This window comes from Xenopus tropicalis, chromosome 2 (genome assembly GCF_000004195.4).
Source record: "Xenopus tropicalis strain Nigerian chromosome 2, UCB_Xtro_10.0, whole genome shotgun sequence".
NCBI lineage: Eukaryota > Metazoa > Chordata > Amphibia > Anura > Pipidae > Xenopus > Xenopus tropicalis.
This window is the reverse complement of record NC_030678.2, coordinates 114642870-114666026: the sequence shown is the minus strand read 5'-3', so window position 1 is coordinate 114666026 and position 23157 is coordinate 114642870. Positions and strand designations below refer to the sequence as shown.

The window sequence follows — 23157 nt, the reverse complement described above, 5'->3', positions numbered from 1 at the left end:
TACTTTAAGATTGTAGCCTCAATCCGTATAGTCTATCTCTGTTACATCCCAACAGGAAAAATTATAAAGTATGCATATGTTTAAGGGATGATATTTTGGTTGAATTTACAAAAGGAAATTTTTTTTTATTTTAACATAATAGTCTAATAATACTAATCATGTGTGGCTTGAACCATAAGTTCTCACAATATATAAAAACAATAGTATTCGTCTTTTATAATATAAAGGAAAATTGTTCCTTAAATATGTGTGCATTATAATTTTCCCTGTTAGGATCTACCAGGGATAGAATACACATAGTAAGGTTACCAGAGCTACAATCTTGTGTACTAACCATTTGTGTCTTTTATCATAGGTTATGTTATATAAAACAAAATATTTTTGTTTTATAAATTGCCACCAAAAAGCATTCCTTAAACATATACACATTATAATATTTCCTGTTGAATTCATAGTGAAACTACCATTTGAATATTGCAAATTTAAAGGAGAAGGAAAGGCTGATAAAGAGTTAATCTCAAGCTGCAGGCATACCTTCAGTTGTCTCAATAGTGCCCTTAAGTCTCCCCATATTTCACCTGTTCAGATGATCAGAAGCCAAACAGGAAGAAAAAACGCTGAGCTGTGTAAAGAAAGTTCCCATAATGCCTTGCTCCTGCACCGAGACCCAGACCGGTGTGCATGCTCAGTTAGTAAGACTATGAGGAAGATTCCTGCTGATTGGCTCATATCCACGTTTCTAAAGGGGGGGAGTGAGTTCTTTGCATTCTTGAGGGAGGGGGGAGCAGGAGAGGGCAGAGAGCTGCATGTCTCTGGCAGAGGAAAACAGACACAACAAATCTTTTGACAGAGAAGTCAGTGCAGTGTTTCTGTGAGTGCTTATGGCTGTATTTACATAGACCTTTCTGATAAAGCTTTCTTAGTTTTTACCATTCTTTCTCCTTTAATGCCTCATTTAGTCAGAAGACATTGGAGCTTATGGTTAGAAAGTCACTTTGTTATGACTTATTTAGCTGCAATTGTAGCTTTGCCCTGCAAAGCAATTTTAGCAACATTTCCAGTGTTAAATCCTAATAGAAAATAACAAATCAAAATCAGCCTTACACATACAATGCAATATCTAAACAAATGGCCGGTGGACAGAATGATTAAATACTGTATGATGGGCCATATATGTTGTGGCCAACTTTCTATTGTTCCATTTGTTTGGGCCAACAGCCAAATGATGGAAACAGCAGAAAGTGAAGAGAAGCATTCAGCTAATCTGCTGATGTAACATACACTGGACAACATAAAATATCAGCCAATCAAATCCCAAATCAGATGATATCCGTGACACATAGGTATCAGTTGAGATCATCCGGCCAGCATACTCATACCGAAAATTGTGGAAAACAAAGATTTCGCTGACAGTTTGCTACCTGCTGATTGGTTGCTATGGGTTACTGCTCCTGACCAAACTAAGTGCCTTTTATTTTATAACCCCCTTAATATCTTAACAGTATACCTGTACCTATACTTATTTCAGTGTGTTTATAAAGTAAAAAAAGTGCAATTGAAATCCTGGTTCAGTACAATGGAGGAAGTGTGAGGAATTGGGGGAAGCATCAGTCTGCAACCTCTGGTGGTATATGGGTCACAAGCACCCCAATTATATGTAATTGGTTGATCTTTCCTCAGGAACATTGCTTCCCAAACAATTGCTAAGTTGAAGGATATGGCACGACGCATTTCATCTTGTTTAGAACAGGAACATTACAGTAAGGAGAGGTCAGCTTCCATGGACCTTCTTTTACGTTTTCAAAGACTACTTATCAGCAAGCTATACCCTGGGAATGATGTGGACCAAACGGCAAATACTCACGGTACCTAGCCAATTAAAGTCCGCCTTTTTTCTGTTGTCTCACTGTATGAACAATTCTCATAACTGTGTTTCTTTATTTTATTTCTCTCTGATTATTTCATTTAGCACCTGAACATTTAGGAGTCGGTTCTTTGCTGAAAAAATACATAGCTCTCCTATGTACCCATATTGGAGACATACTTCCTGTCGCAACCAATATTGCATCCGTATCTCTCAGGCATTTTGCTGAGGTGTCTCGTATTGTGGCAGGAGATCTTACAGGTACTTTAAATCTAGTAAAAACTACATTTGTAAATTGTGGTTGAAAACATATATATATGTTTATGCTATGTTAATGTGATTTGGAATAAATAAGGAAAAGTTGTAAACAACTGGTCCTGGGTTGCACTGTTGGAATATGTGAATATTAGCTCTTTTAAAACCTCTGTGATGAGTTGGGAGAGGAGAGAGGGAAAAGGGGGTAAAAAGGTGAAAAAGACAGGATATATTAGATTCCAAAGTAAAGAAAATCTGAGCATGCCACGCTAAAACTCTTAAAGTTGTTAATAATTTAGTATAGTGAAAATCAGTTAAATCTTGATTACATTTTTTTAATAATTTCAATAATGTTTGGTTATAACTGTCCCTTTCACAAAATATAATCTGGTAGGGCTGTTCTTGACATAAAGATCTTTAAACACAATAGTAAAAGGAGATAAATTGTAACTTATTCAGATGCTGTTAGATCCATTTTGGAATACTGCTTTTTGTATCTAATCAAAAATTAAAGATGGTAAGAAACTGTGGGTAAAAGCTTTGTTGGTTTTTCTTTCAATTCTTTTAGGTGTTATTCTCCCAGAACTTGTGGTATCTACGGTGCTGCTACTCTGTAAAAATGCTTGGCTTATGCAGGAGTCGGGTGCTATTCCTCTTCTTGCAAGTCTCCTGGAACCATTGGATAAATTCAATCATCTGGCACCAGGAAAAGAGAGAGACGACAATGAGGACTTGGCCTGGCCAGGCATATTGGGTAAAGTATTTGATACTGGCAGAAGTTTATTTAGGAGTTTTCACTGCAGACCTATTGATATCTGATGCTGATTTTTTTGGTTTCCAAAAAGGGTCATTTTATAATGGGCAGAACTCCAGAAACAATGAGGAGGTGACACTAATCCGGAAGGCTGACTTGGAGAATCATAATAAGGATGGAGGCTTTTGGACAGTAATTGACGGGAAAGTATATGACATCAAGGACTTTCAGGCTCAGTCACTACAAGCAAATACTATCCTTGGTATGAAGTTTGCAACCCTTCATTTGTTTTCCATTATCTCTTAAACTTTTGTAATAATTAATCATTTATGTGCCTTTGTTCCTGTAGCTCACTTTGCTGGGGAGGACCCAGTAGTTGCCCTTGAAGCTGCTTTGCAGTTTGAAGACACAAGAGAGTCAATGCAGGCCTTCTGTGTGGGCCATTATATGGAAGTGAGTTACCTTATGTACAGCACTAATTCAAGAAATGGATAAATGTATCCGTGTAATAGTTACATATCCTACATGTGCATATTTTACATATATATTTATTAATATATTTAGCTTGAAATGGTGCCCTGTAACTTAAATTATGCTTAGCATTCTGAAAATCTGTGATTTTTCACATATTTAATAATTTTCCCTGCGTACATAGGTAAGTTAAACATTTAAACTTCTGTTCACTTTTCCATAAACAGCCAGATCAAGAAGTTATTGCAGCACCAGACCTCAGCAGTTTGTCTTCCCCTCTCATTGATACTGAGAGAAATTTGGGTCTGCTTCTTGGACTTCATGCATCCTACCTCTCATTAAGTACCCCACTGGCACCTGTGGAAGTTGAATGTGCTAGTAAGTAAATCTGTGCTTTTAACGAACCACTGAATTTCAACGTAAAGTAAACAAATATGAATATTATCAGTTACTTATCTTTAATTTCACCTTTTGGTTGTTCTGCAATAAATATGGAAAACTTATGTCGGTGGCACAAAGGTAGATTTTGGGTGTTTTAAGATACACAAAGTTTAGTAGCATTGGAGGTGGGAAAAGTACAGTAAATCTTCACCATTTACTGTTGTGACAATAACTTTAGTTAAGGGGCACCTGTTGCACTAAGAAATCTAAATCCCTTTTTCAATCAAGCAAAATAAACACTATATAAATTGTTTAAATCTTGTTTCCTTCAGTCCTGGAATTCGCAATCATAGTAAATAGACAGGTGGTCCTTTGGACAATGTTAAGACAAGTTTTGCATCACTGTCTCAAAAATGTATTTTATGCGCCAGAATGGGAGACCTGATGCTTATGCCTGTGCACTGGCTACACAATTATAGACAGTGAGGATGGAGGGGGAATGTGAGTAGTGCACAGACATCTAGAAAGTGCAGAATAGAAAGTGAAAGTAATTGCCTGCCCCACCTATATAACTAAGGCATAGGAGTGGGGCAGGCAATATATGCTTGACTGCTGAGATTTTTAAATACATTGTATAAAAGGTATGGATGTTTTAATAAAAAAAAAAACAACAACTTGGGTTTCATGTTTAATTTGGAAAGATATATATATTTTTTTATATATCTTTTTATGTCTACAGCATTGCAGAACATAAGGCAGATGTAAACTAATAAGTTAGATGTATTTTGCTAAATGTGCACAGCTATTAAGATATTTGACTTTTTTTAATCTACTCTCTAAAATATGTCTTGATCTTGGTTGTATAGAGTGGCTAAGATCATCTATATTCTCTGGAGGCCTTCAAACCAGCCAGATTCATTACAGTTACAATGAAGAGAAAGATGAGGACCATAGCAACTCTCCAGGAAATACAGCTTCCAACAAAGCCAAACTGTATGCACATAAACTTTCTATGAGTGATCATTCTCAACCTTTCCTTCAGGCTATCGCTGATAATAATACCCAAGATCACAATGTTAAGGTGAGTTACTTGGAGCTATTTCCTGTGCAGGCTCATTTAAAAGAAAATCTCATTTGGATCATGATATGTTTCTGAAACTAATACAAGTACTTTTTACAAGTACAAGTATTTTCAAACAACTCAGTTTTTTTTTTTAGTTGTCCATTACATGTAATGTAACAGTAGAGGTACATAGACTTCAGAAAAGTTTTATTTCTGTGGAATGTCCTTTTCATGTTAATTATGTCTTTCAGAAATACTGAAGTCACATTTTAATTTATATTTTTCTGACTACTTCTCCCTGTAATTTAAAATTTTCGTTTGCTTCTTAGGAATTCCTCTGCCAGATTGACAGATACTGTAAACAGTGCCACTTGACCACACCAATTACATTTCCTCCAGAGCATCCTGTGGAAGAAGTAGGCCGCTTGCTGCTGTGTTGTCTACTGAAACATGAGGATTTAGGTAAAAATATATCTTTAAATATTTAATCCTGTAAGTAAAATCAATCAAAGAGTCAATCATCTTTAATCATCTTCCATTTTTTCAGGCAATATAGCTTTGTCTCTTGTTCATCATGGAGCTCTGAGTGTGGAACAAGTCAAGCACAAGACATTGCCCAAGTCTGTTGTAGATGTCTGTCGTGTTGTTTATCAGGCTAAGTGCTCCCTTATAAAGGTAAGTTCTGAATATGCAGTTCATGAGCATTTTTTTCTTTTTCTACAGCTTTTTCTTTACCTACCTTTTTTCTTATAGACTCATCAGGAACAAGGGCGATCTTACAAAGAAGTTTGTGCTCCAGTCATTGAGCGCTTGAGGTTTTTGTTTAATGAGCTTCGTCCTGCAGTATGCAATGATCTTTCAATTGTTTCAAAGCTCAAACTTCTAAGTTCTGTTCCCCGTTGGAAAAGAATAGTTCAAAAGATTATACGTGAAAAACGGAAAAAGAAAGGTAGGTAATTTATAACCAAAAAACTCCCCATTATTCCACCTCATTGATTTCATATTTAAATAGCTGATATGATCAAACTTGTAAGTCACTGGTCTCCTTATTTCATTTTATAGTTCCAAAAAAATCAGAGTCGGCTGATGTGGATGATACAAAGCTTGGAAATGAGGAAGGGGAAATGGAGGAATCATGTGTTGTCCCTTCTAGTCCTGTGTCTGTGGATAAGAAAACTGTTCCTATAAAATCACCAAAGGTAGTGTTTTTGTGTACAAATGTTTCAATGATTTGTGTCTGAATGGAGCTGGCCCCATAACCCCTATACAGTGAACCATTTGTTAGGATTTACTACTATGTTGTAGAGTGATCTTTATAAAGCAAAATCTGCTTGCCTATAAGAATTGCAGAAATCCACAGCAAACATAGGCGGATTTTAATAAAGGCTTGGGAAGGCTAAGGGGTGCAAGTATAAGGCAATAATAATCCAGCCTTAATGTATGCCACGCATGCCTACAATCTTACTTAGTTTCTGGGCATAGTCTGCTACTCTTCCCTGCCTTCCTTCCCAGTGTAACATTAGCCCGCCCAGCAGAGGGAGTGGCTACATGGAGCTGAAATTTCTGAGGGAAAGCAATGTAGAGAGCTGGAGAAGGTGCTGGTTTACCTTATTAGTAAGATAAGCACACATATATTTCTTTATATATCATTTATTTTTATAGTCTTGCACTGTATCGGAACTGTAGAAGTGCTGGCAAAGTTTTTCAGAGCTGTAATAGATCTAATGTTGAGCTCATATAAATTAGAAGTACACCCAAGAGTTAAGTCAGAAGTTGAAACTGATTCTTTTGGGGCTATCTAGAAATCATAGGGAGTGATAAAGGATTTGGGGTGCTAAAATATGAACTCTGTTAAGGCTTATGGGAGAAATGTTCAGCTGGAATTGGTTATTGTGGGGGGCTTAAGTTTTGGAACTGAAGATACTAAGCTGATAATGGCTGGACTGGCTGGGAGTTGACAGAAAAATGCTAGAGACAATCTGTAGAACCTAAAAATGAATGCTGGGAGTTGATTATAAGGCAGCTGTTGGTTTAGTTTAATTAATCTTGTATTAAGTGTTCTTAGAGAGACAGTGTTATTGAAATAAATTTTAGCTGTAAAGGAGCAATGCCACCAAAAAATGAATGTTATTTTTCCTTTTACCCTAACTGCTCCAAACTGCATTTTTACTTCAGTATTTTAAAGTTGTCAATGTATGTGTGTGACAATTTTTTAAAATTTGTTCATACCTCTTACAGACAAGTGTTTTTCCCTGAGTTTCCCTGTGCTGGAATTTTCATGTGTTTCAGCACAGGAAGAAATGCAGGCCTATGTATCCTATTAGGCTGTACTCTTTGTGGCACAGGTAAGCTCCTAACACAGCAAGTTGCATTCCACCTGCATTCCACGCTTGCCTGTGCCACAATGACTACTGTCAAAATACACCTAAATATATTATCTCTCTGCTCTTAAAGTATTTGTATTGTTATTACAAATTGTATGTTTATTTCCAGGATAAGTGGCAACCGTTATTAAGCACTGTGGCTGGCGTTCACAAATACAAATGGTTGAAACATAATGTGCAGGGTACATACCCTCAGTCAGCGCTGCTTGGTACTATCGTAGAATTTGTACTGAAGGAAGAGCCAGTGGATGTAGAAAAAATGAGAAAGTGCTTGTTAAAGCAGGTGAGATATTTAATTTCAAGTGTTCATATATGAAAGGGTCCACATATTAAGTCCATAAAAATACGTTTTTAGTTTAATATTTTATTGTTTTCAGTTCAGTCAAGTTTAGACACAAGGACTTTGGGGCTTTTAGTTTTGTGGTGTCCTGCTGCCAGGGTTATCAGAGTTTTTTGTGTATTTTACTGAGGTGGTGTGAAAGGAAATTTAACTTTTTCTATAAAGAAAGCAACATACATTTCTGGTAATCTTTTTTTAACTGTATACCTACTACACACAATGATGCACTTTGCCTCTCTAAATCACAGGTACATAGCACATAACAACAAGCACTTGCAAGAAGTGGCCAAAGGGGTATAAACAACATAGAGCACTTAATGCTTGCCTAATGTCCTTCAGTTTAAAGCTAGTGGCACACAGGGCTTTTTCCCTCTGTGTGGAAACGCAGGCAAAGAAAAATCCGATGTAAGCCGATTCACAGATTTATGGGGAAATGCATACTTTAGAGTCTTTGTACTGAAATACTCTCCATATCTATATATCTATATAAGTACAGTATGGTTAGCGGAGGTGACGTATATAACTCCTTTTGTATAACTCATGATAGTAATAAAAAGTGTATGCTGTCCTTTCTTTATGTTTGTTTGTTTTGTTGGTAACTTTTCTTACTGCATTTAAAAAAACAAAAACCCTTTAATTACTTTTGTTTTTATTTGTTTTCTTAGTTGGAGAGAGCAGAGGTGCGTCTAGAAGGAATAGATACTATGTTAAAACTTGCAGCAAAAACATTCTTGCTTCCTTCTGTGCAGTATGCCATGTTTTGTGGCTGGCAGAGACTTGCTCCTGAGGGAACCAATATAAGGTGAGCCATTCCTAGCTTCATCATGCCTCAAAGTTTGTCACCGATATTGTTGGGTGGAAAATTTATACTGGGTGACCAATTCTGGCTATACATTTGTTAATGATGCATTAGATAGTGGAAAAAGTGGTGGAAATTTATTGGAGGGGAGAGTGAAAAGAAGCAGAGAAGGGGGTTTATGAAAAGGTGTGCAAAACAGGATAGGGAGAGCTGTAGAAAAAGGTAAAATATTTGCCGTCTTCACATAATTTCCTTTTTTGTAATGCTATTTAATTTTTTATACAGCATTATATGTATTTAAGCCTGTGTGACTAATGAAATAGAAAAACATTCAACTTGCCGTCTTAGCTATTATAGCTTACAGTTGCTTTGAATCAGGGACTTGGCACCAAGAACTTGGAATATTTCCAGTGTAACAGCTGCCTGGTTTAGTATTTTATGGTGCAACATAATCACCTGATAAATGAGTCTGAATGGAATATATCCATATTGATGTACTCTGGCTTTGTTGCTAACTACAGACTAGGAGGATCTGATTTTTGTCTTTAGCCAGTGGATAGCCCTTGTACTAGCCACGTTCATCTATCATGTAGTGACTGAATACACTTGTGTGCCCAATATATATGGCTTTTGTTGAACATGTATTCTGCCCATTGTTTTAAAAATTGTCTCTATGTGTCGAGTTGCACTAAATGATATAAAACAGTGAAATTTAATCCATTTTTAAACTAGCCCACAATCTTGGTATTCAGATCAATGGTGGAAGAAGGTAGCTAATCAAATTTGAATCCCCTAAGTGAACTTGAGATACAGATAACAGTGAGTTGCCTGATGCGTATGCTTTCCCACCGGCAGTTCACATTCTTGCATTCCAGGGAGATTAGTCGCCAGTGGTAGCAGAAATTTATTGGGGGCGACTAATCTCCTAAGGTTTGCACCACTATGGGGTGGTTCACCTTTAGGTTAACTTTTGCTATGTTATAGAATGTCCTATTTTATAGACATAACTTTGCCATTGGACTTCATTATTTATTTCTTATAATTTTTGAATGATTTGCCTTCCTCTACTGCCTTTTTCCAACTTTCAACTTGCCAAAAACCAAAGCAACCAGATAGCTGCTGAAACAGTGAACTGGAGAGCTGTTAAACAAAAAGCTAAATAACTGAGAAATCATAAAACATGAAAGGTAAACCTTTTAAGGTTGAATTTTAATGAATATGGATTTTCAAATTAAAAGCATAGGCATAAACTTTTTCAGCATGCTGAATATCGTTTAAATTCAGTCTGCAGAGTGTTCAGTCGAATAAGCAGCACATCAGCACTGCTATTTTTTTTATCACTGTGGTACTAGCTTTAATTCTAACCAGTTCACTGTCTGCATAGAGTTTGTATGTTCTCCTTGTTCTTGAGTGGTTTTCCTCCCACAGTCGGGTAAATTGGTTCCTGATATTTAATTGACTATTACTCATTCCAGTCAATTCTATTCTTTGTTATAGTGAACCACTGACTGACTGTTTAAAAGATGTTGACCTAATCCCTCCTTTCAACCGCATGCTGCTGGAGGTAACCTTTGGGAAACTGTATGCTTGGGCTGTTCAAAACATAAGGAACACACTGATGGATGCAAGCAGCTGTTTCAAAGAAATGGGTAAGTAGAGTCTCATGGAGTGATTTAATAAGTGTATAACTGTTACTATAGCTTTTACCATTGACATTAATTGCTTCTGTTTCATTGTTGTCCCAATTGATTTGTTCTAGGTATCCAGCCTGTTCCCCTACAGACAATCACTAATGAAAATCCTTCTGGACCAAGTCTGGGTACCATACCACAAGCACGTTTTATGCTGGTAATGGTAAATATGCTTACATGCCAACATGGAGCAAAGAGCCTCAACCTTCTTCTGAACTCTGGAATGCTGGCACTGACACAGACCATTTTGAGGCTAATTGGTGAGTGGTAAACCCACATTGCCTCTCTTTCAGACAGTATATTTAACTGACTGTGAACCTTATAGCAATGAAATGCAAAATGTTAAGAAGAAATTGTTGCCTGCAAGTAAACGTTAAATGTCATGTTCAGAAATTAACTGTGATTAGATCAACATACCAGAGGCCACCCCGTTCGACCAGAGAAATAGATTCAGTTAAGATTTTTAGGAGTTGCTTGAATGATTTCTTGATCAAGCACAATATCATCAAAGGCTATTGTGATACTAAAATCTATGTTAAGTATAGAAACTGGTATATATAGTTGTGTATATGTAATATATACTTGATGGGCTTTTTTAAACCCAACATATGTTACAAACCCAAATATGTAAAATATGCAACTCTTAACACTTCTCAGATGTTCACAGGTTTGCTGTCATTAGTATTTCTTTCTTTTATTTGTGAAGGTCCCAGCTGTGAAAACAGCGAGGATGATTCCAGTGTGTGTGTCATGGGTGCCTCAGCCACTGTACTGGAAGAGTCCAGAAAAGAGACCACACCAGTGCAGCTCCCAGCATCTGGACCAGAACTAGCTGCTATGATGAAAATTGGTACTAGAGTTATGAGGGGAGTGGATTGGAAATGGGGAGACCAGGTAAGCAGGCATAAACTGTGGGATTCAGTAATACATCTTCTGAGATGACAGGTTTCAACTGGAATGTAAAAGGAGCGAATTTACTTTTGTTTAAAACTGTAAAGGGTATGTAAACCCCAAAATACAATCAAAGAAAACAAAGATATGTTGCAATTAAGTTTTATTTTTTATTTACCTAGGATGGGCCCCCTCCTGGCTTGGGTCGTGTAATTGGGGAACTGGGAGAAGATGGCTGGATAAGGGTTCAGTGGGATACAGGCAGCACAAATTCTTACAGAATGGGAAAAGAAGGGAAATATGATCTAAAACTGACCGAGCCGCCACCAGCTACTCAAGCTATGGCAGAGGATTCTGACACAGAAGATGATTCAGGTTTGTATTGGATATTCTTGTTTTGTTATACTTTATTTGTCCACATGTCTTATGTACAGTTTTGTGTCTGTTCTTCTAGAAATAGTGGAACTTCCAGTTTGCAGTTTTGCTTTAAGATCTAATGCATATTGATTAGCATTAAATACAGCACCTTTGTAATTTCAGAAGGAGAGCAAATTGACAAAAACCTGCACCCTACCTCTTTGATGCTAATGAGCACAGTAAATCTGCTCCAGGCTCTATGCCTTTCAGCGGGTGTCAATGCCGAGGTCATGCAATCTGAAACAACTAGGACCCTGTGTGGTTTGCTTCGGATGCTGGTGGAAAGTGGGACCATGGACAAAACAAGTTAGTGTTTCTTGTGTATTTGGATAACTGCATAAGATTCAGAACTTTCTAACTCTGTAAAACATTTGTAAATGATTGACATTTTGTCCCTTCCTGCAATGTTCTCTCAAATTCCAGCTGTGCTGCTGATTGGGAGAATAAAGGGAAAGAACAATATTTAGTGATTAGTTTCTTTAAGGTTATACAGGTATTGGATGAGTTATTCAGAAACCAGTTATCCAGAAAGCTCAGAATTATGAGAAGGCCATCCCCATGGACTCAATTTTAATGAAATAATCCATATTTTTAAATTATTTCATTTCTCTCTGAAGTAATATAACTGTACCTTGTAACTGAGCTCAGCTAAGAATTATTTCATGCTTATTGAAACTCTGTTTAAATTAATTTTTAGTAGATTTAAGGTATGGAGTTCCAGATTACAGAAAGACCCCTTATCCAAAAAACCCCAGGTCCCCGAGCATTCTGGATAACAGGTCCCATTCCTGTACCTTAAATATAAATCTGCAAATTTAATAACACTCCATACCTTCTACCTTGTATGGGGTTGCCAAATTATGGGCATCTTTCTCCATGCTTTTGTGTCCCCTTAAGAAGTTTTAACTCTATCAGCTTTCATTTCCCTTTTAAGAAAAGGGTTGGATTCCATTATTTAAATGAAGTATTATAATATTTTCTTTCTAGGCACTCAGTCTAATAAACTAGTATATAAAGAGCAGCACAAAAGTTGGTGCACACTGGGGTTCATTAGGAGCATAGCCATTATGCCACAAATGTGCAGTACACTCAGCATGCCACAGTGGATATCGCTGCTTATGAAAATTGTTGAGGGACCAGAATCATTTTCTGCTGCTTCTCTACAAAGACAGGTAATTGAGCAGTTCTTTTTTGAATTATCTAAATGCATGATAAACATACAATGTGTTCTTAAATGTTTTTTTTTTTTTTTTATAAACAAATGAATGCTGCAATTTTAAATGATTATATTTGCTTGCAGTTATACTTTTTTTTTTTTTTTTAACTTTTTTGTTTTCTACCTATTCTCCTCTAGATTCTTGCTGTTAGACTTTTACAAGCAGTACTTCCATCTTGGGACAAAAATGAAAGATCATGTGATATGAAAACCCTTGTTGAAAAACTTTTTAGCTTCCTGGGTAGCCTGCTGAGCACTTGTTCTTCTGATATTCCTCTTCTTCGTGGTAAGAAGTTTGATAAGACTTTGTGAGCCAAAACTAATGAGCTAATACACTGACTAACATCTGTATTTCTTGGTTGTAAATGTTTATGGTTCAAGTTGTCTGCTGCTGATCATGTTTACTAAGGTAAACTGGTGTGAGCATTAGATTGGCCATTGGTGATTATTCCATGAGCTAAATGGTTAAGTTTGAAATAATTTTAGCCCGTGGCAATTGATTTATTAGTCTGCTTGCATTTTGGACCAATGCAGTACTCCGATCTCAGTGTCCCATCTGACCATCCATATAGATGTTCTGATATCACTGGTTTGCTTGTTAAGAAGCATATAAAGAACAGTAAAATGATTGGGCTTTGCTTTTATCTGGCTTTATGGTTCTTTCTATGTAGAATCTACTTTAAGGAGAAGAAAGGCGCGCCCACAGGCATCGCTGACTGCTACCCATAGCAGTACCTTGGCAGAGGAGATTGTAGCTTTACTTCGCACCCTTCATTCACTAAATCAGTGGAATGGTCTTATCAACAAATATATCAACTCACAGCTCAACTCTGTCACCAACATTTTTGAGGGAAAACGCTTTGACATGGTAAGAATCTTTAGCCTAGCAATTGTTCAAACCTGAACTTAAAACATATTGGGATTTGGATTGATTTACCCTTAAGTTCTGTAAGGCAGCTTTAAAATATAGAACCTTGAAGGCTTCTCAACAGCTGGCCAGACCACACTGAGCATATGAATGTCACTGACGCTCTTAAAGGAACAGTTACACCAAAAAATGAAAGTGTTTTCAAGTAATTAAAATGTAATGTACTGTTGCCCTGCGCTGGTAAAACTGGTAAGTTTGCTACAGAAACGCTACTATAGTTTATATAAATGAGCTGCTGTGTCAACACGGGGGCAGCCATTGAAGCTGGGAAAAAGGAGAAAAGGCACAGGCACATCGCAGATAACAGATAAGCTTTGTAGAATATAATGGGGTTTTATCTGTTATCTGCTAAGTAGCCTGTGCCTTTTCTCCTGTAAATGGCTGCCCCCGTGGCTACACAGAAGCTTTACTTATAAAAACTATAGTTGTCTTTCTAAGGAAAACACACCAGTTGTACCAGTGCAGGGCAGCATTACATTATATAGTAATTACTTTTATACACTTATACACATTTTTTGGTGTTACTGTCCCTTTAACATGGTGAGCCCACTATGCATAGCTTTAAAGACCCAAATCATTACTGTTAGATATTGAGTGCAGTAAGTTTAGTATATAAAACATGGCATTTGTACCTGTATTTATTTTTTAAGGCTTTGTTCTTCTTCTTTAAAGGAGAACTATATGATCTTAAAATTTACTCAACAGATAGCATATAATTTAAGTGACCAATTAAACAATCAAATTGACATGTGTAACTGTAAATATTGCTCTTTTACCTTGAGCCGCCATTTTGTGTTCACTCACTGATCACCTGACAGTATATACTATATATAACCTGCCTTATTGCTAGCTGAGGAAGACCAAAAACCCCACCTGAAGCCTCTCTAATTTGCCGCAGGGGAGGGGGAGGGGAATTCCTTCCTGACTCCAGCAATGGCAATCGGACCAGTCCCTGGATCAACTTCTACTAAGAGCTATCTCCCATAACCCTGTATTCCCACACTTGCTAAAAAGCTATCCAACCCCTTCTTGAAGCTATATAATGTATCAGCCAGCACGACTGGTTCAGGGAGGGAATTCCACAACTTCACAGCTCTCACTGTAAAAAATCCTTTCTGAATATTTAAACGGAGCCTCCTTTCTTCTAATCAGAATGGGTGGCCTTGTGTCAGTTAGAAGGACCTAGTGGTAAATAAAGCATTAGAGAGGTTATTATATGATCCCCCATGCATTCAAAATTGTAGCTTTTTAGTATGCGATTACCCAAGGAAAAATACTGTTAGAAAAATATTTTTTTTTGTGTGAAAAGACTTGATTTATATGAAACAGTATTTTGTGTAAAAACTATTTTGATGTATTTTTGTAGAGACTAGTAATTTTTCAGTGTAAGTTTTCCTTTAAGTAACATAGTGACCTTTTATTAGACTGTTTTAGAAGATTATTTTCCTGACTCCGAGGGTCCTGAAGTGGGCAGTCTCATGGCAGTACTTGCAGTTATAGGTGGCATTGACAGCCGCCTTCGCTTGGGAGGACAAGTTGTGCAAGATGAGTTTGGAGAAGGCACTGTGACAAGAATTACTCCTAAGGGAAAAATCACAGTACAGTTTCATGATGTGCGGACAAGTCGTATTTGTCCTCTAAATCAGCTCCATCCAGTAAGTAAATTATAGTTAGTTAACAGGCAAGCGCCTCTTCAGTATAAAGAGACAATGTAACTCATTTATTAATGCTTTGGTGCACAAGTGCTAGTACACTAAGGTGTGCAATATTTCACCCCTCAGTAGTTATTTAGGGGCATACCTACACTTTGCAAATGTGGTGCAAGGTACAAGGTGCAAGGTACTGAAGCATTGCAGCCCCCTTTGCACCCATGTGCTGCCCTATACCCAGTACACATGAATACAGTGCTGCCAAATGCAGGTATGGCCTGGGGGGTGGGGTTGTGCTCCATTTTGAAGTTTAAAGATCTTTGAACCATGTCCTGTAGGTGAGTGGTTAAAGCCAAAGTGCAAAAAGCATGCTGACTTTGACCTGTTTTGCCCTTTGCATGATGCGCTCTCATGTATTTCACTTGTTTTTCCTCCAGTGCTTTTTGCAAGTCGTTTTTATGTGTATTTGTCAGTGTGTATATATAGTTTTACCTTTTCTCTAGATTAAGAAGATCAGAAAGTATTAAATATTCATGTGCCAGACTGTGAAATAATGGTGTGCAGCTTAAGCTAATGCAAAATATAAATTTGTTTTTTTTTTTGTGTTTTTTTTATTCCCTATTAGATGCCTGTAGTGCCATTTAATGTGAATAACTTGCCTTTCACGGATTCAATGCTTTCAGTGTGGGCCCAGCTTGTGAACTTGGCAGGATGTAAGCTAGAAAAGCACAGGCTGAAGAAGTCTATGAGGCAGGGCCTCACAGGTATAATCTACATTAAGCTCTTCTTAGGGCCCTTTCTTTCACTACTTTACTGTACATTTTAGAGCTCTTCTTTCATAGTCACTAAAGGCCTCTTCCATTAGCAATAAAAGCCCTCTCAGCAGAAACCAAGAAAGGCTTAGTACTGATAAAGTGTTTTTATGACTCTGAATTGCCCAGAGCTAATGTAATCATAGAAAGTACTATATTTAAGTCTATTCAATAAGCTTTGAGATGACAGTGGGCAGGGGTCATTATCTACCGAAATTGACTCACTTTATATGATCGAGCTGTAGCTCATACTCATTGTGTGACATCTTCCATCCACTTTCAATACTCTCTGAGGGAAAAACCAGAAAACCTTTATGAAGAACAAATTCAATTTTTATTGTGGCACAGAATTGCTGTAAACCTAATGTAGCCATTCAATGGGCCTCTTTTATAAAACTTTAACAGGTATGACCAGTAAAGATTTTTGCAGTATTCATGTAGCCTCAATATGCCCCTTTGATTAGGTTTTATAGAATCACAAACGACAATCTGAATAGGCATGAAGTCTTGCATACTGGCCAAAATTTTTGAGCTTAACATTGTGAATAGGGAATAGACTCTTTGTAGCAGAGAGCCCGCTGCTTCAACTACACTGGGATGAAGGACTGTGCAATACCCCCAATAGGTTTACAGTACTGCTTTTATTTGCACTCCAGCCTAAGGAAGAATGGTCCCAAGCCTAATGTGACCGGCCAGATGTAGTGCATATTGTTTTTTAACACTGCAGGCACATTCCTGTGGCTTTTTATAAAAACATTGCAATATGATGTTGCATCAATATGATGATGCAAACCTGATTATTTCAGGTTATAGAGAAGTAAAAAGTTTAGTTTAAAAAAAGCACAGAAATAATATTGAAAAAAATTAATAAATATAAATATCAGAGTCAGGACCTGGTTGCAGAAACCGTATGATCAAAATATAGCAAAAGTAATGTCAGCACTCACAGGAACATTGCAAACCTCAACGTTTCAGTCCCCCACAGGGACCTTCGTCAGGAGGCAAAAGGAAGCATGCTAGACAGGTATGGAATACCTTATCCGGAAACCCGTTATCCAGAAAGTTCCGAATTACGGAAGGGCCATCTCTGACTCCATTATAAGCACATAATTCTGATTTTTAAAAGTGATTTCCTTTTTTTCTCTTATAATAAAACAGTACCTTGTACTTGATCCCAGCAAAGATATAATTAATCCTTATTGGAGGCAAAACAAGCCTAGTGGGATTATTCAATATTTAAATGATTTTTAGCAGACTTAAGTTATGAGATCCAAATTACAGAAAGATCCCTTATATATATTATATATATATATATTAACTTTATTTGTAAAAAGTGTTTATTTCCCCATGTTTTCTCTTTTCCAGACCAAGTGGACTTGGACCGTTTAAGATGCCAGCAACTAAAACTCTACATATTAAAAGCTGGACGGGCACTTCTTTCTCACCAAGACAGATTACGCCAGATCTTATCTCAGCCTTCTGTTCAGGAACCAGGACTGATTGCATCTGGTATGCATTGTTAGGAAACTTTGTGGAGATGGGAGAATAACAGTCTTCTTACTGTTATTGAATATTATCCTATGCCACAGACTAATGGGTATTGTGGATCAGATATAGTCAAAGGACAGCAACACTGTTTACTAATGCATATACAGTATGTTGAGATAAAGCAGGACCCTGCAGAAGAAAAAACTTCCTAGGCTCAATGGCTGTATTTTGCTGTATGTTCGTACTGAAATTCGTTTTGGATGCTTAGTGTCCATCACCTATCTCCCAGATAGGAGACTAAAAAATGTTTCAATTAACAATGCCTTTTGACCCTGTCAGAACAGCAATTTCTGCCAGTTTGCATATAGTTCCCAGACTGGGCACTGCAATTTCCAGGTTTATATCTTGCAGATGAGGGAGCTACTGCTTCTCCTGAAATGGTCGATATGTCTCCAGAGGGACCACAGCCACCCATGATACTTTTGCAGCAGTTACTGACAGCTGCCACACAGCCTTCTCCAGTAAAGGCTATATTTGACAAGCAAGAATTGGAGGTAATCTATTGTTTTGGTACAGAACTAGCTATAAGAACCATCTTAACATAATTGTTGTATATAAGGGTACTAGAACAAAAGTTTTATAAAGTGTCATCTCATGGCAGTAAGATTTTTAAATATAAAATAATCTAAATATTAATCTAATCTATATATATTATAATACATAATGTAATGTTTGTAAAATCAAGTTAATATTAACTATCTCCCTGTCAGCAGTCTATATACGTGCAGGCTTTGTGTCGGAGTCGTTTTTATTACTGTACCATTATCCCTAGTGAATTTTTGCCTAGCTATACTTTGACATTATATCTTACCTCCACTTCCCCTCTCATTTGTGAAGTCAGCGTTGAATTTTTTCTGTTAACTCTGAAGTAGAATCTCTTTACTTCTTGTTTTATTTACTTTTTCTACTTGTTGCTTTTAGCTACAAATTAAAGCATATTGTTTAATTATAGTAAAGTATTATGTAAAGGAGCTTTCATCCTTGATCTGTTAATACATTTGTGCTATGTAATTCTGAAGACTAGAAACAGTTTTTGTTCTTCCTTTTAAAGGACCTGTTTGGTAAATTTAGATGCTATTTATTTTATTATTGATTCAGGATGGCTATTTGTTTTAATATTTATTTGGATGATTTTTTCAAAATGTACTCCTTTTTTTAACAATAGGAGGGGTAAATTCATATTGGTGATATACTGAAATTATTTCATTTGTTTCTAGGCTGCAGCTCTGGCTGTCTGTCAGTTTTTGGCAGTGGAGTCAACACATCCATCAACTCCTCTGTTTGAGGACATTTGCAGTTCAAGTGAGGCCTCTTCTCCTGTAACAATGCAGCACATCCGTCCGGCTAAAGTAAAGAAGCGCAAGCAGTCACCTATTCCACCGGTTCCTATTGTGGTGCAACTGATGGAAATGGGATTTCAGAGAAAAAACATTGAATTTGCTCTTAAGTCTCTCTCTGGAGCTTCAGGAACTGCCTCAAGTTCTCCAGGTAGTAAAAAAACAAAAGGAACTTTTAGAATAAATCCTTACTTAAAATAAAAAATTACCTTTTAGAAATGAACTTCATGAGGTCTTATGTAAAAGATGGTGCATTAACACTACTTGAAGTGCCAAATATATATAGTGTCATTAAAACATTACTTAAGCCCTGCACCCCTGTTTTCCACAGAATTGGTGAACATATCCCCAGGGATGAACCAATTCCACTAATCTTTTATAAAGGATTTGGCAAATTCAATTTGCATATTTTGCAATTTGTGTGTGCAAATTAGGGCAAGGGAGAAACATTTTGCAATTTCCTTGTTCCTGTGAATGTGTCTCAGCCAGACACTTGGATTTAGCTGAATCTGATCCTGGATTTGGTTCTTTCCTTCATTTTACCAAGTCTATTTTTGCTTACACTCGTCTCTGCAAGTTTAGACTGAAACCCCTTCCCACCACGGCCCCACCTCCAGTAGCCTTGATCCTAGATTGTAATGTGGGAAGTAACCCTTCTTCCTTTCCCACCTCCCAATACTTTATCTCAGTGTGATACATCATGTAGATGTGTATATGGACAGAGTATTTTTTGTTAGTAAGGGGAGAATTTTTTGCTATTTAACATTTTGATTTTCCCCTCACATTATAGTGCTTTATTGATAAATGTTTGTATTTTTCATTTATAGTCATTTTGCTTATACTCTAACATCTCAGACCCCTAATCTAGGCATGAGCAAGGAATCATGCATTTACCTTTTGCGGTTAAATATAAGGCTGTATGGGAGATTTATGAAAATATTTGTGATTATTTTTCTGTATTTTGTATGTCATTAGTCACACAATCTTTTTTTTATTTATTTTTTTTTATATACTGTGAGACCCATTGAAAAGGCTAAGCTCTCCATGTGTTTATGTACTCAGTGTCCATGTACTAGAGTAAAAAGTAGAATAATTTGTACCTAATGGTGCTATCACTTCCATAACTTAACAGGAGTGGAGGCTTTGGTTGGTTGGCTCTTGGATCATCCTGACATTCAGATCGCCGAATTGTCAGATGCTGAGACTGCTTCTGAGGATTCTGATGAGGAGATTGTTGAGGAGGTTGAAGAAACTGAGGCTTCTTACCCAATGGTTTGTGTTAAATTCATTAACTATGTTCTCACTGGAAATGTCTTCAGTAAAAAAGACTCTTGCTTATTTCTTCATATTAGTCTTTAGCATTTAATGATATCATATTTAATTAGCTACTTTATATTTGGAGCTGGGTTATAATAAAACCAAGATTTCTAAAAAATGGTAATATTAGCCTATTTTTATAACTTTGGAGAGCCACTTCTTGCCCACGTGCTTCAGTTGGACAACCGTGATCTAACGCTTAGGATTTCAAACTGTGAGACTGGCCTCCCTATGAGATCCCTAGCAGATATAGAAATTAGAATTTTAGTTTTATTCTTAAATAGTGCTATCATGACTAGGAATCTGCTTAACTTGGCTCAGTTTTGTCAGGCAACTTGTGTTCTGAGCTGAGAAGAGTGGTCCAACCATTTTTTACTGACATCTAAAATTCAACCCCACCTGCCCATCTTTCCTATCTGATAGAAAACCTGGAAGAGACTTTGAAGAATGTCTATAAATTCAACTCTGTTCACCCTTACATTGTGTCAATCACCTGAGTCGATAACAAACGCATAGAACTTTAATTTTTTTGTTATTTATGAGAAAAAACATTTAGCCTCATATCACTTGCTTTTTTGTGCAGCAGCAATCAAGTAATTTAGCACAAAGGCACACTTTTTCATTTTTGCTGTTACAAGTCCTTCAATGCATGCTTTTCAATATACATGTTCACAGTAATTCAGGTATATATTTGTCGTATTTTGTGCATTGCAGGCTAATGGTGCTGTTGTGACAGAAAGCCAAACCTACAAGAAAAGAGCTGATTTCTTAAGCAATGATGATTATGCGGTATACGTGAGGGAAAATGTCCAGGTATAACCCCCCTGGCAATAGTACATTATGTAATGTGCAAAATGCCCATTTGTTTCAATACTGCTTACTTATGTGAATGCTAATTGTTTTTAAATGTGAATGATATGTAGTTTTACATTGCTTGCTGGTTTATTTTCTACAGTCCTAAAATTTTTGTAGCTGTAAGTGCCGTTATTAAAGAATGTTTCTCTCTGTCACATCTTGGGTGATATACAAATTTCCCAGTATCTGGTGGCAATGAAATCATGTGTTTTACAATCGCTTCACTTGTATAGGCTGCTATACCCTGTATACTTCAGTGACATTGCTATTACAATACAAGATTTATTAATTTTAGGACAGTTTTTTGTAAATGTTTAGAAATGACAGAAGTATATAGAATCACTTACCAGTTTGTCATTTTTTGTATTTTTATATAAGGTTGGAATGATGGTACGATGTTGTCGTACATATGAAGAGGTTTGTGAAGGTGATGTTGGTAAAGTTATTAAATTGGACCGTGATGGGCTGTATGACCTTAATGTCCAGTGTGATTGGCAGGAAAAAGGTGGAACTTACTGGGTTCGATACATCCATGTTGAGTTACTTGGTGAGAATACAGTCTTGCAGAGGAATGGGTAAGGGGGTAGTAAAGGCATAGTTAGTTTACTCTGTCTCTTTATATTTAAATCCACAGGTTTTCCACCACAGAGTTCACCTTCACACATTAAGATTGGAGACAAAGTCCGGGTGAAGGCTTCTGTGACTACACCAAAATACAAATGGGGTTCTGTCACACATAGAAGTGTGGGTGTTGTAAAAGGTAATGTGCAATTTAAAATGTATTTAAGCATAAATGTCACATTTTATGCCCTCTTAAATTATCTGATCAACAAATCAATGCAGCATGATTTGATACCCCTGAATTATACTTGCCATAAACCAGCATTGGCAACAAACAAGGCTTGGCTACCCATAGTTGTGTCTCTTGTTTATTGCTATGTATATGACTTTAAAATATTGACTTCCTAAATCACTATCTGGTCAACACTCAGTTGGCTATCAATTAAAAGTGGCTGGGAGCGCCTGTTAGTTGAGGACCTTATTAAACTCCAAATAGAGCTGGAGAGTCCAATCCCTGACCTTTATTTTAAAATCAGGCAAACATCTGCTGATTTGATAATCACTAAATGAACCCGATCTATCTCTGTATGTCCAGCATAAAGGTGGCAATATACGGCCATGATATTTATCATCCTGCTGCATAAATACAGTTGCAATTTGAGCTGTATAAACAGTCATCTCTCCATATTTAATTCCACTGTGTTCCAAAGAGTGTTTTCTCTGTCGTCTCAGGGAGACACAGGGAATTTATGGGTGTGTGGGGAAGTTATGGCTAAAAGCTCCACCCTCCAGGAGGCAGGACGCTATGCCAGTTCCACTCCAGCTAGACCCCTACACCATACGCATTCCATCAGTTTTTCAAGTGTCCTGGACATTCCTGTTTTTAATGAGAATTCTGATTTAATCTGCAATCAGTAACGGATACTGACACTCTGGGTGAAACAGGGAGCAGATTTGCCTGCATCCCTTGCCATGAGCCCCCTATGTGGGGTCAAAACACTAGCCATACTGGGTTAGACTGACCACCCAGGAATTTCCTGCAGCCATGTGGTAAAATTAGACGGCCGGTGAATTTTCTGGACATGGAACACCACTGCTCACCCACACATTGCAGCTTGCAGTCACCCACCTATTCCCTACTTCTCCAATTCATCTATGGCAGAAGGTAGGGCAGGGGGATTATTCCCCAGCATGGCCTGGGAAAAGTCCCAGCAGCAGCACATATTTTAATTGCAACAGGTGCCAGGCAAAGCTATCTGGAGGACAAAGTAAGCCCCCCTGCAAAACCTACTCTAAGTAGTAGGGACCAGCTACAGCTTCATGGAGTAACCCCATGAAAACCTGGGGCAGCTCGGGGACCCCTTTACGGAGGTTGCTTCCTGAGACTTGCCAGACAGCCTTCCTGCTGAAGCCCCAGTACCCCGATGGCCAATTGAGACAAAATCCCAATCCTGGCATCCCTTCAGGGACTACCACTACTCGCGGAATCTACAGGGTTGGGGGGCAACATGGCAAGGTCTATCCACATAAGGTACCTGGTCTCACTAGGTATGTGTGGCTCTCAACCATCATCTAGGCACACCCCCTTTAATTTTACTAATCAAGTGTCCTGCCTCCTGGAGGG

General features: G+C 37.4%; 1 protein-coding gene across 4 annotated transcripts in view; it reads left to right on the top strand.

Moving 5' to 3' along the window:
• Positions 1–23157, top strand: part of herc2 (HECT and RLD domain containing E3 ubiquitin protein ligase 2) — a 122225-nt gene that overhangs the window by 54308 nt on the left and 44760 nt on the right. For all 4 annotated transcript variants that reach the window (XM_012957703.3, XM_012957702.3, XM_012957700.3 and 1 more), the window contains 30 exons: positions 1681–1865; positions 1970–2125; positions 2688–2873; positions 2965–3135; positions 3223–3326; positions 3572–3722; positions 4592–4806; positions 5118–5250; positions 5336–5463; positions 5542–5737; positions 5851–5987; positions 7282–7455; positions 8178–8314; positions 9809–9960; positions 10071–10262; positions 10709–10896; positions 11076–11268; positions 11434–11616; positions 12298–12482; positions 12665–12812; positions 13198–13394; positions 14879–15109; positions 15729–15867; positions 17281–17424; positions 17815–17957; positions 18681–18951; positions 19933–20072; positions 20832–20930; positions 21351–21519; positions 21607–21732. In XM_012957703.3, coding sequence (XP_012813157.2) covers positions 1681–1865; positions 1970–2125; positions 2688–2873; positions 2965–3135; positions 3223–3326; positions 3572–3722; positions 4592–4806; positions 5118–5250; positions 5336–5463; positions 5542–5737; positions 5851–5987; positions 7282–7455; positions 8178–8314; positions 9809–9960; positions 10071–10262; positions 10709–10896; positions 11076–11268; positions 11434–11616; positions 12298–12482; positions 12665–12812; positions 13198–13394; positions 14879–15109; positions 15729–15867; positions 17281–17424; positions 17815–17957; positions 18681–18951; positions 19933–20072; positions 20832–20930; positions 21351–21519; positions 21607–21732 — 4973 coding nt within the window. The remainder of the gene's footprint in view (positions 1–1680; positions 1866–1969; positions 2126–2687; positions 2874–2964; positions 3136–3222; positions 3327–3571; positions 3723–4591; positions 4807–5117; positions 5251–5335; positions 5464–5541; positions 5738–5850; positions 5988–7281; positions 7456–8177; positions 8315–9808; positions 9961–10070; positions 10263–10708; positions 10897–11075; positions 11269–11433; positions 11617–12297; positions 12483–12664; positions 12813–13197; positions 13395–14878; positions 15110–15728; positions 15868–17280; positions 17425–17814; positions 17958–18680; positions 18952–19932; positions 20073–20831; positions 20931–21350; positions 21520–21606; positions 21733–23157) is intronic.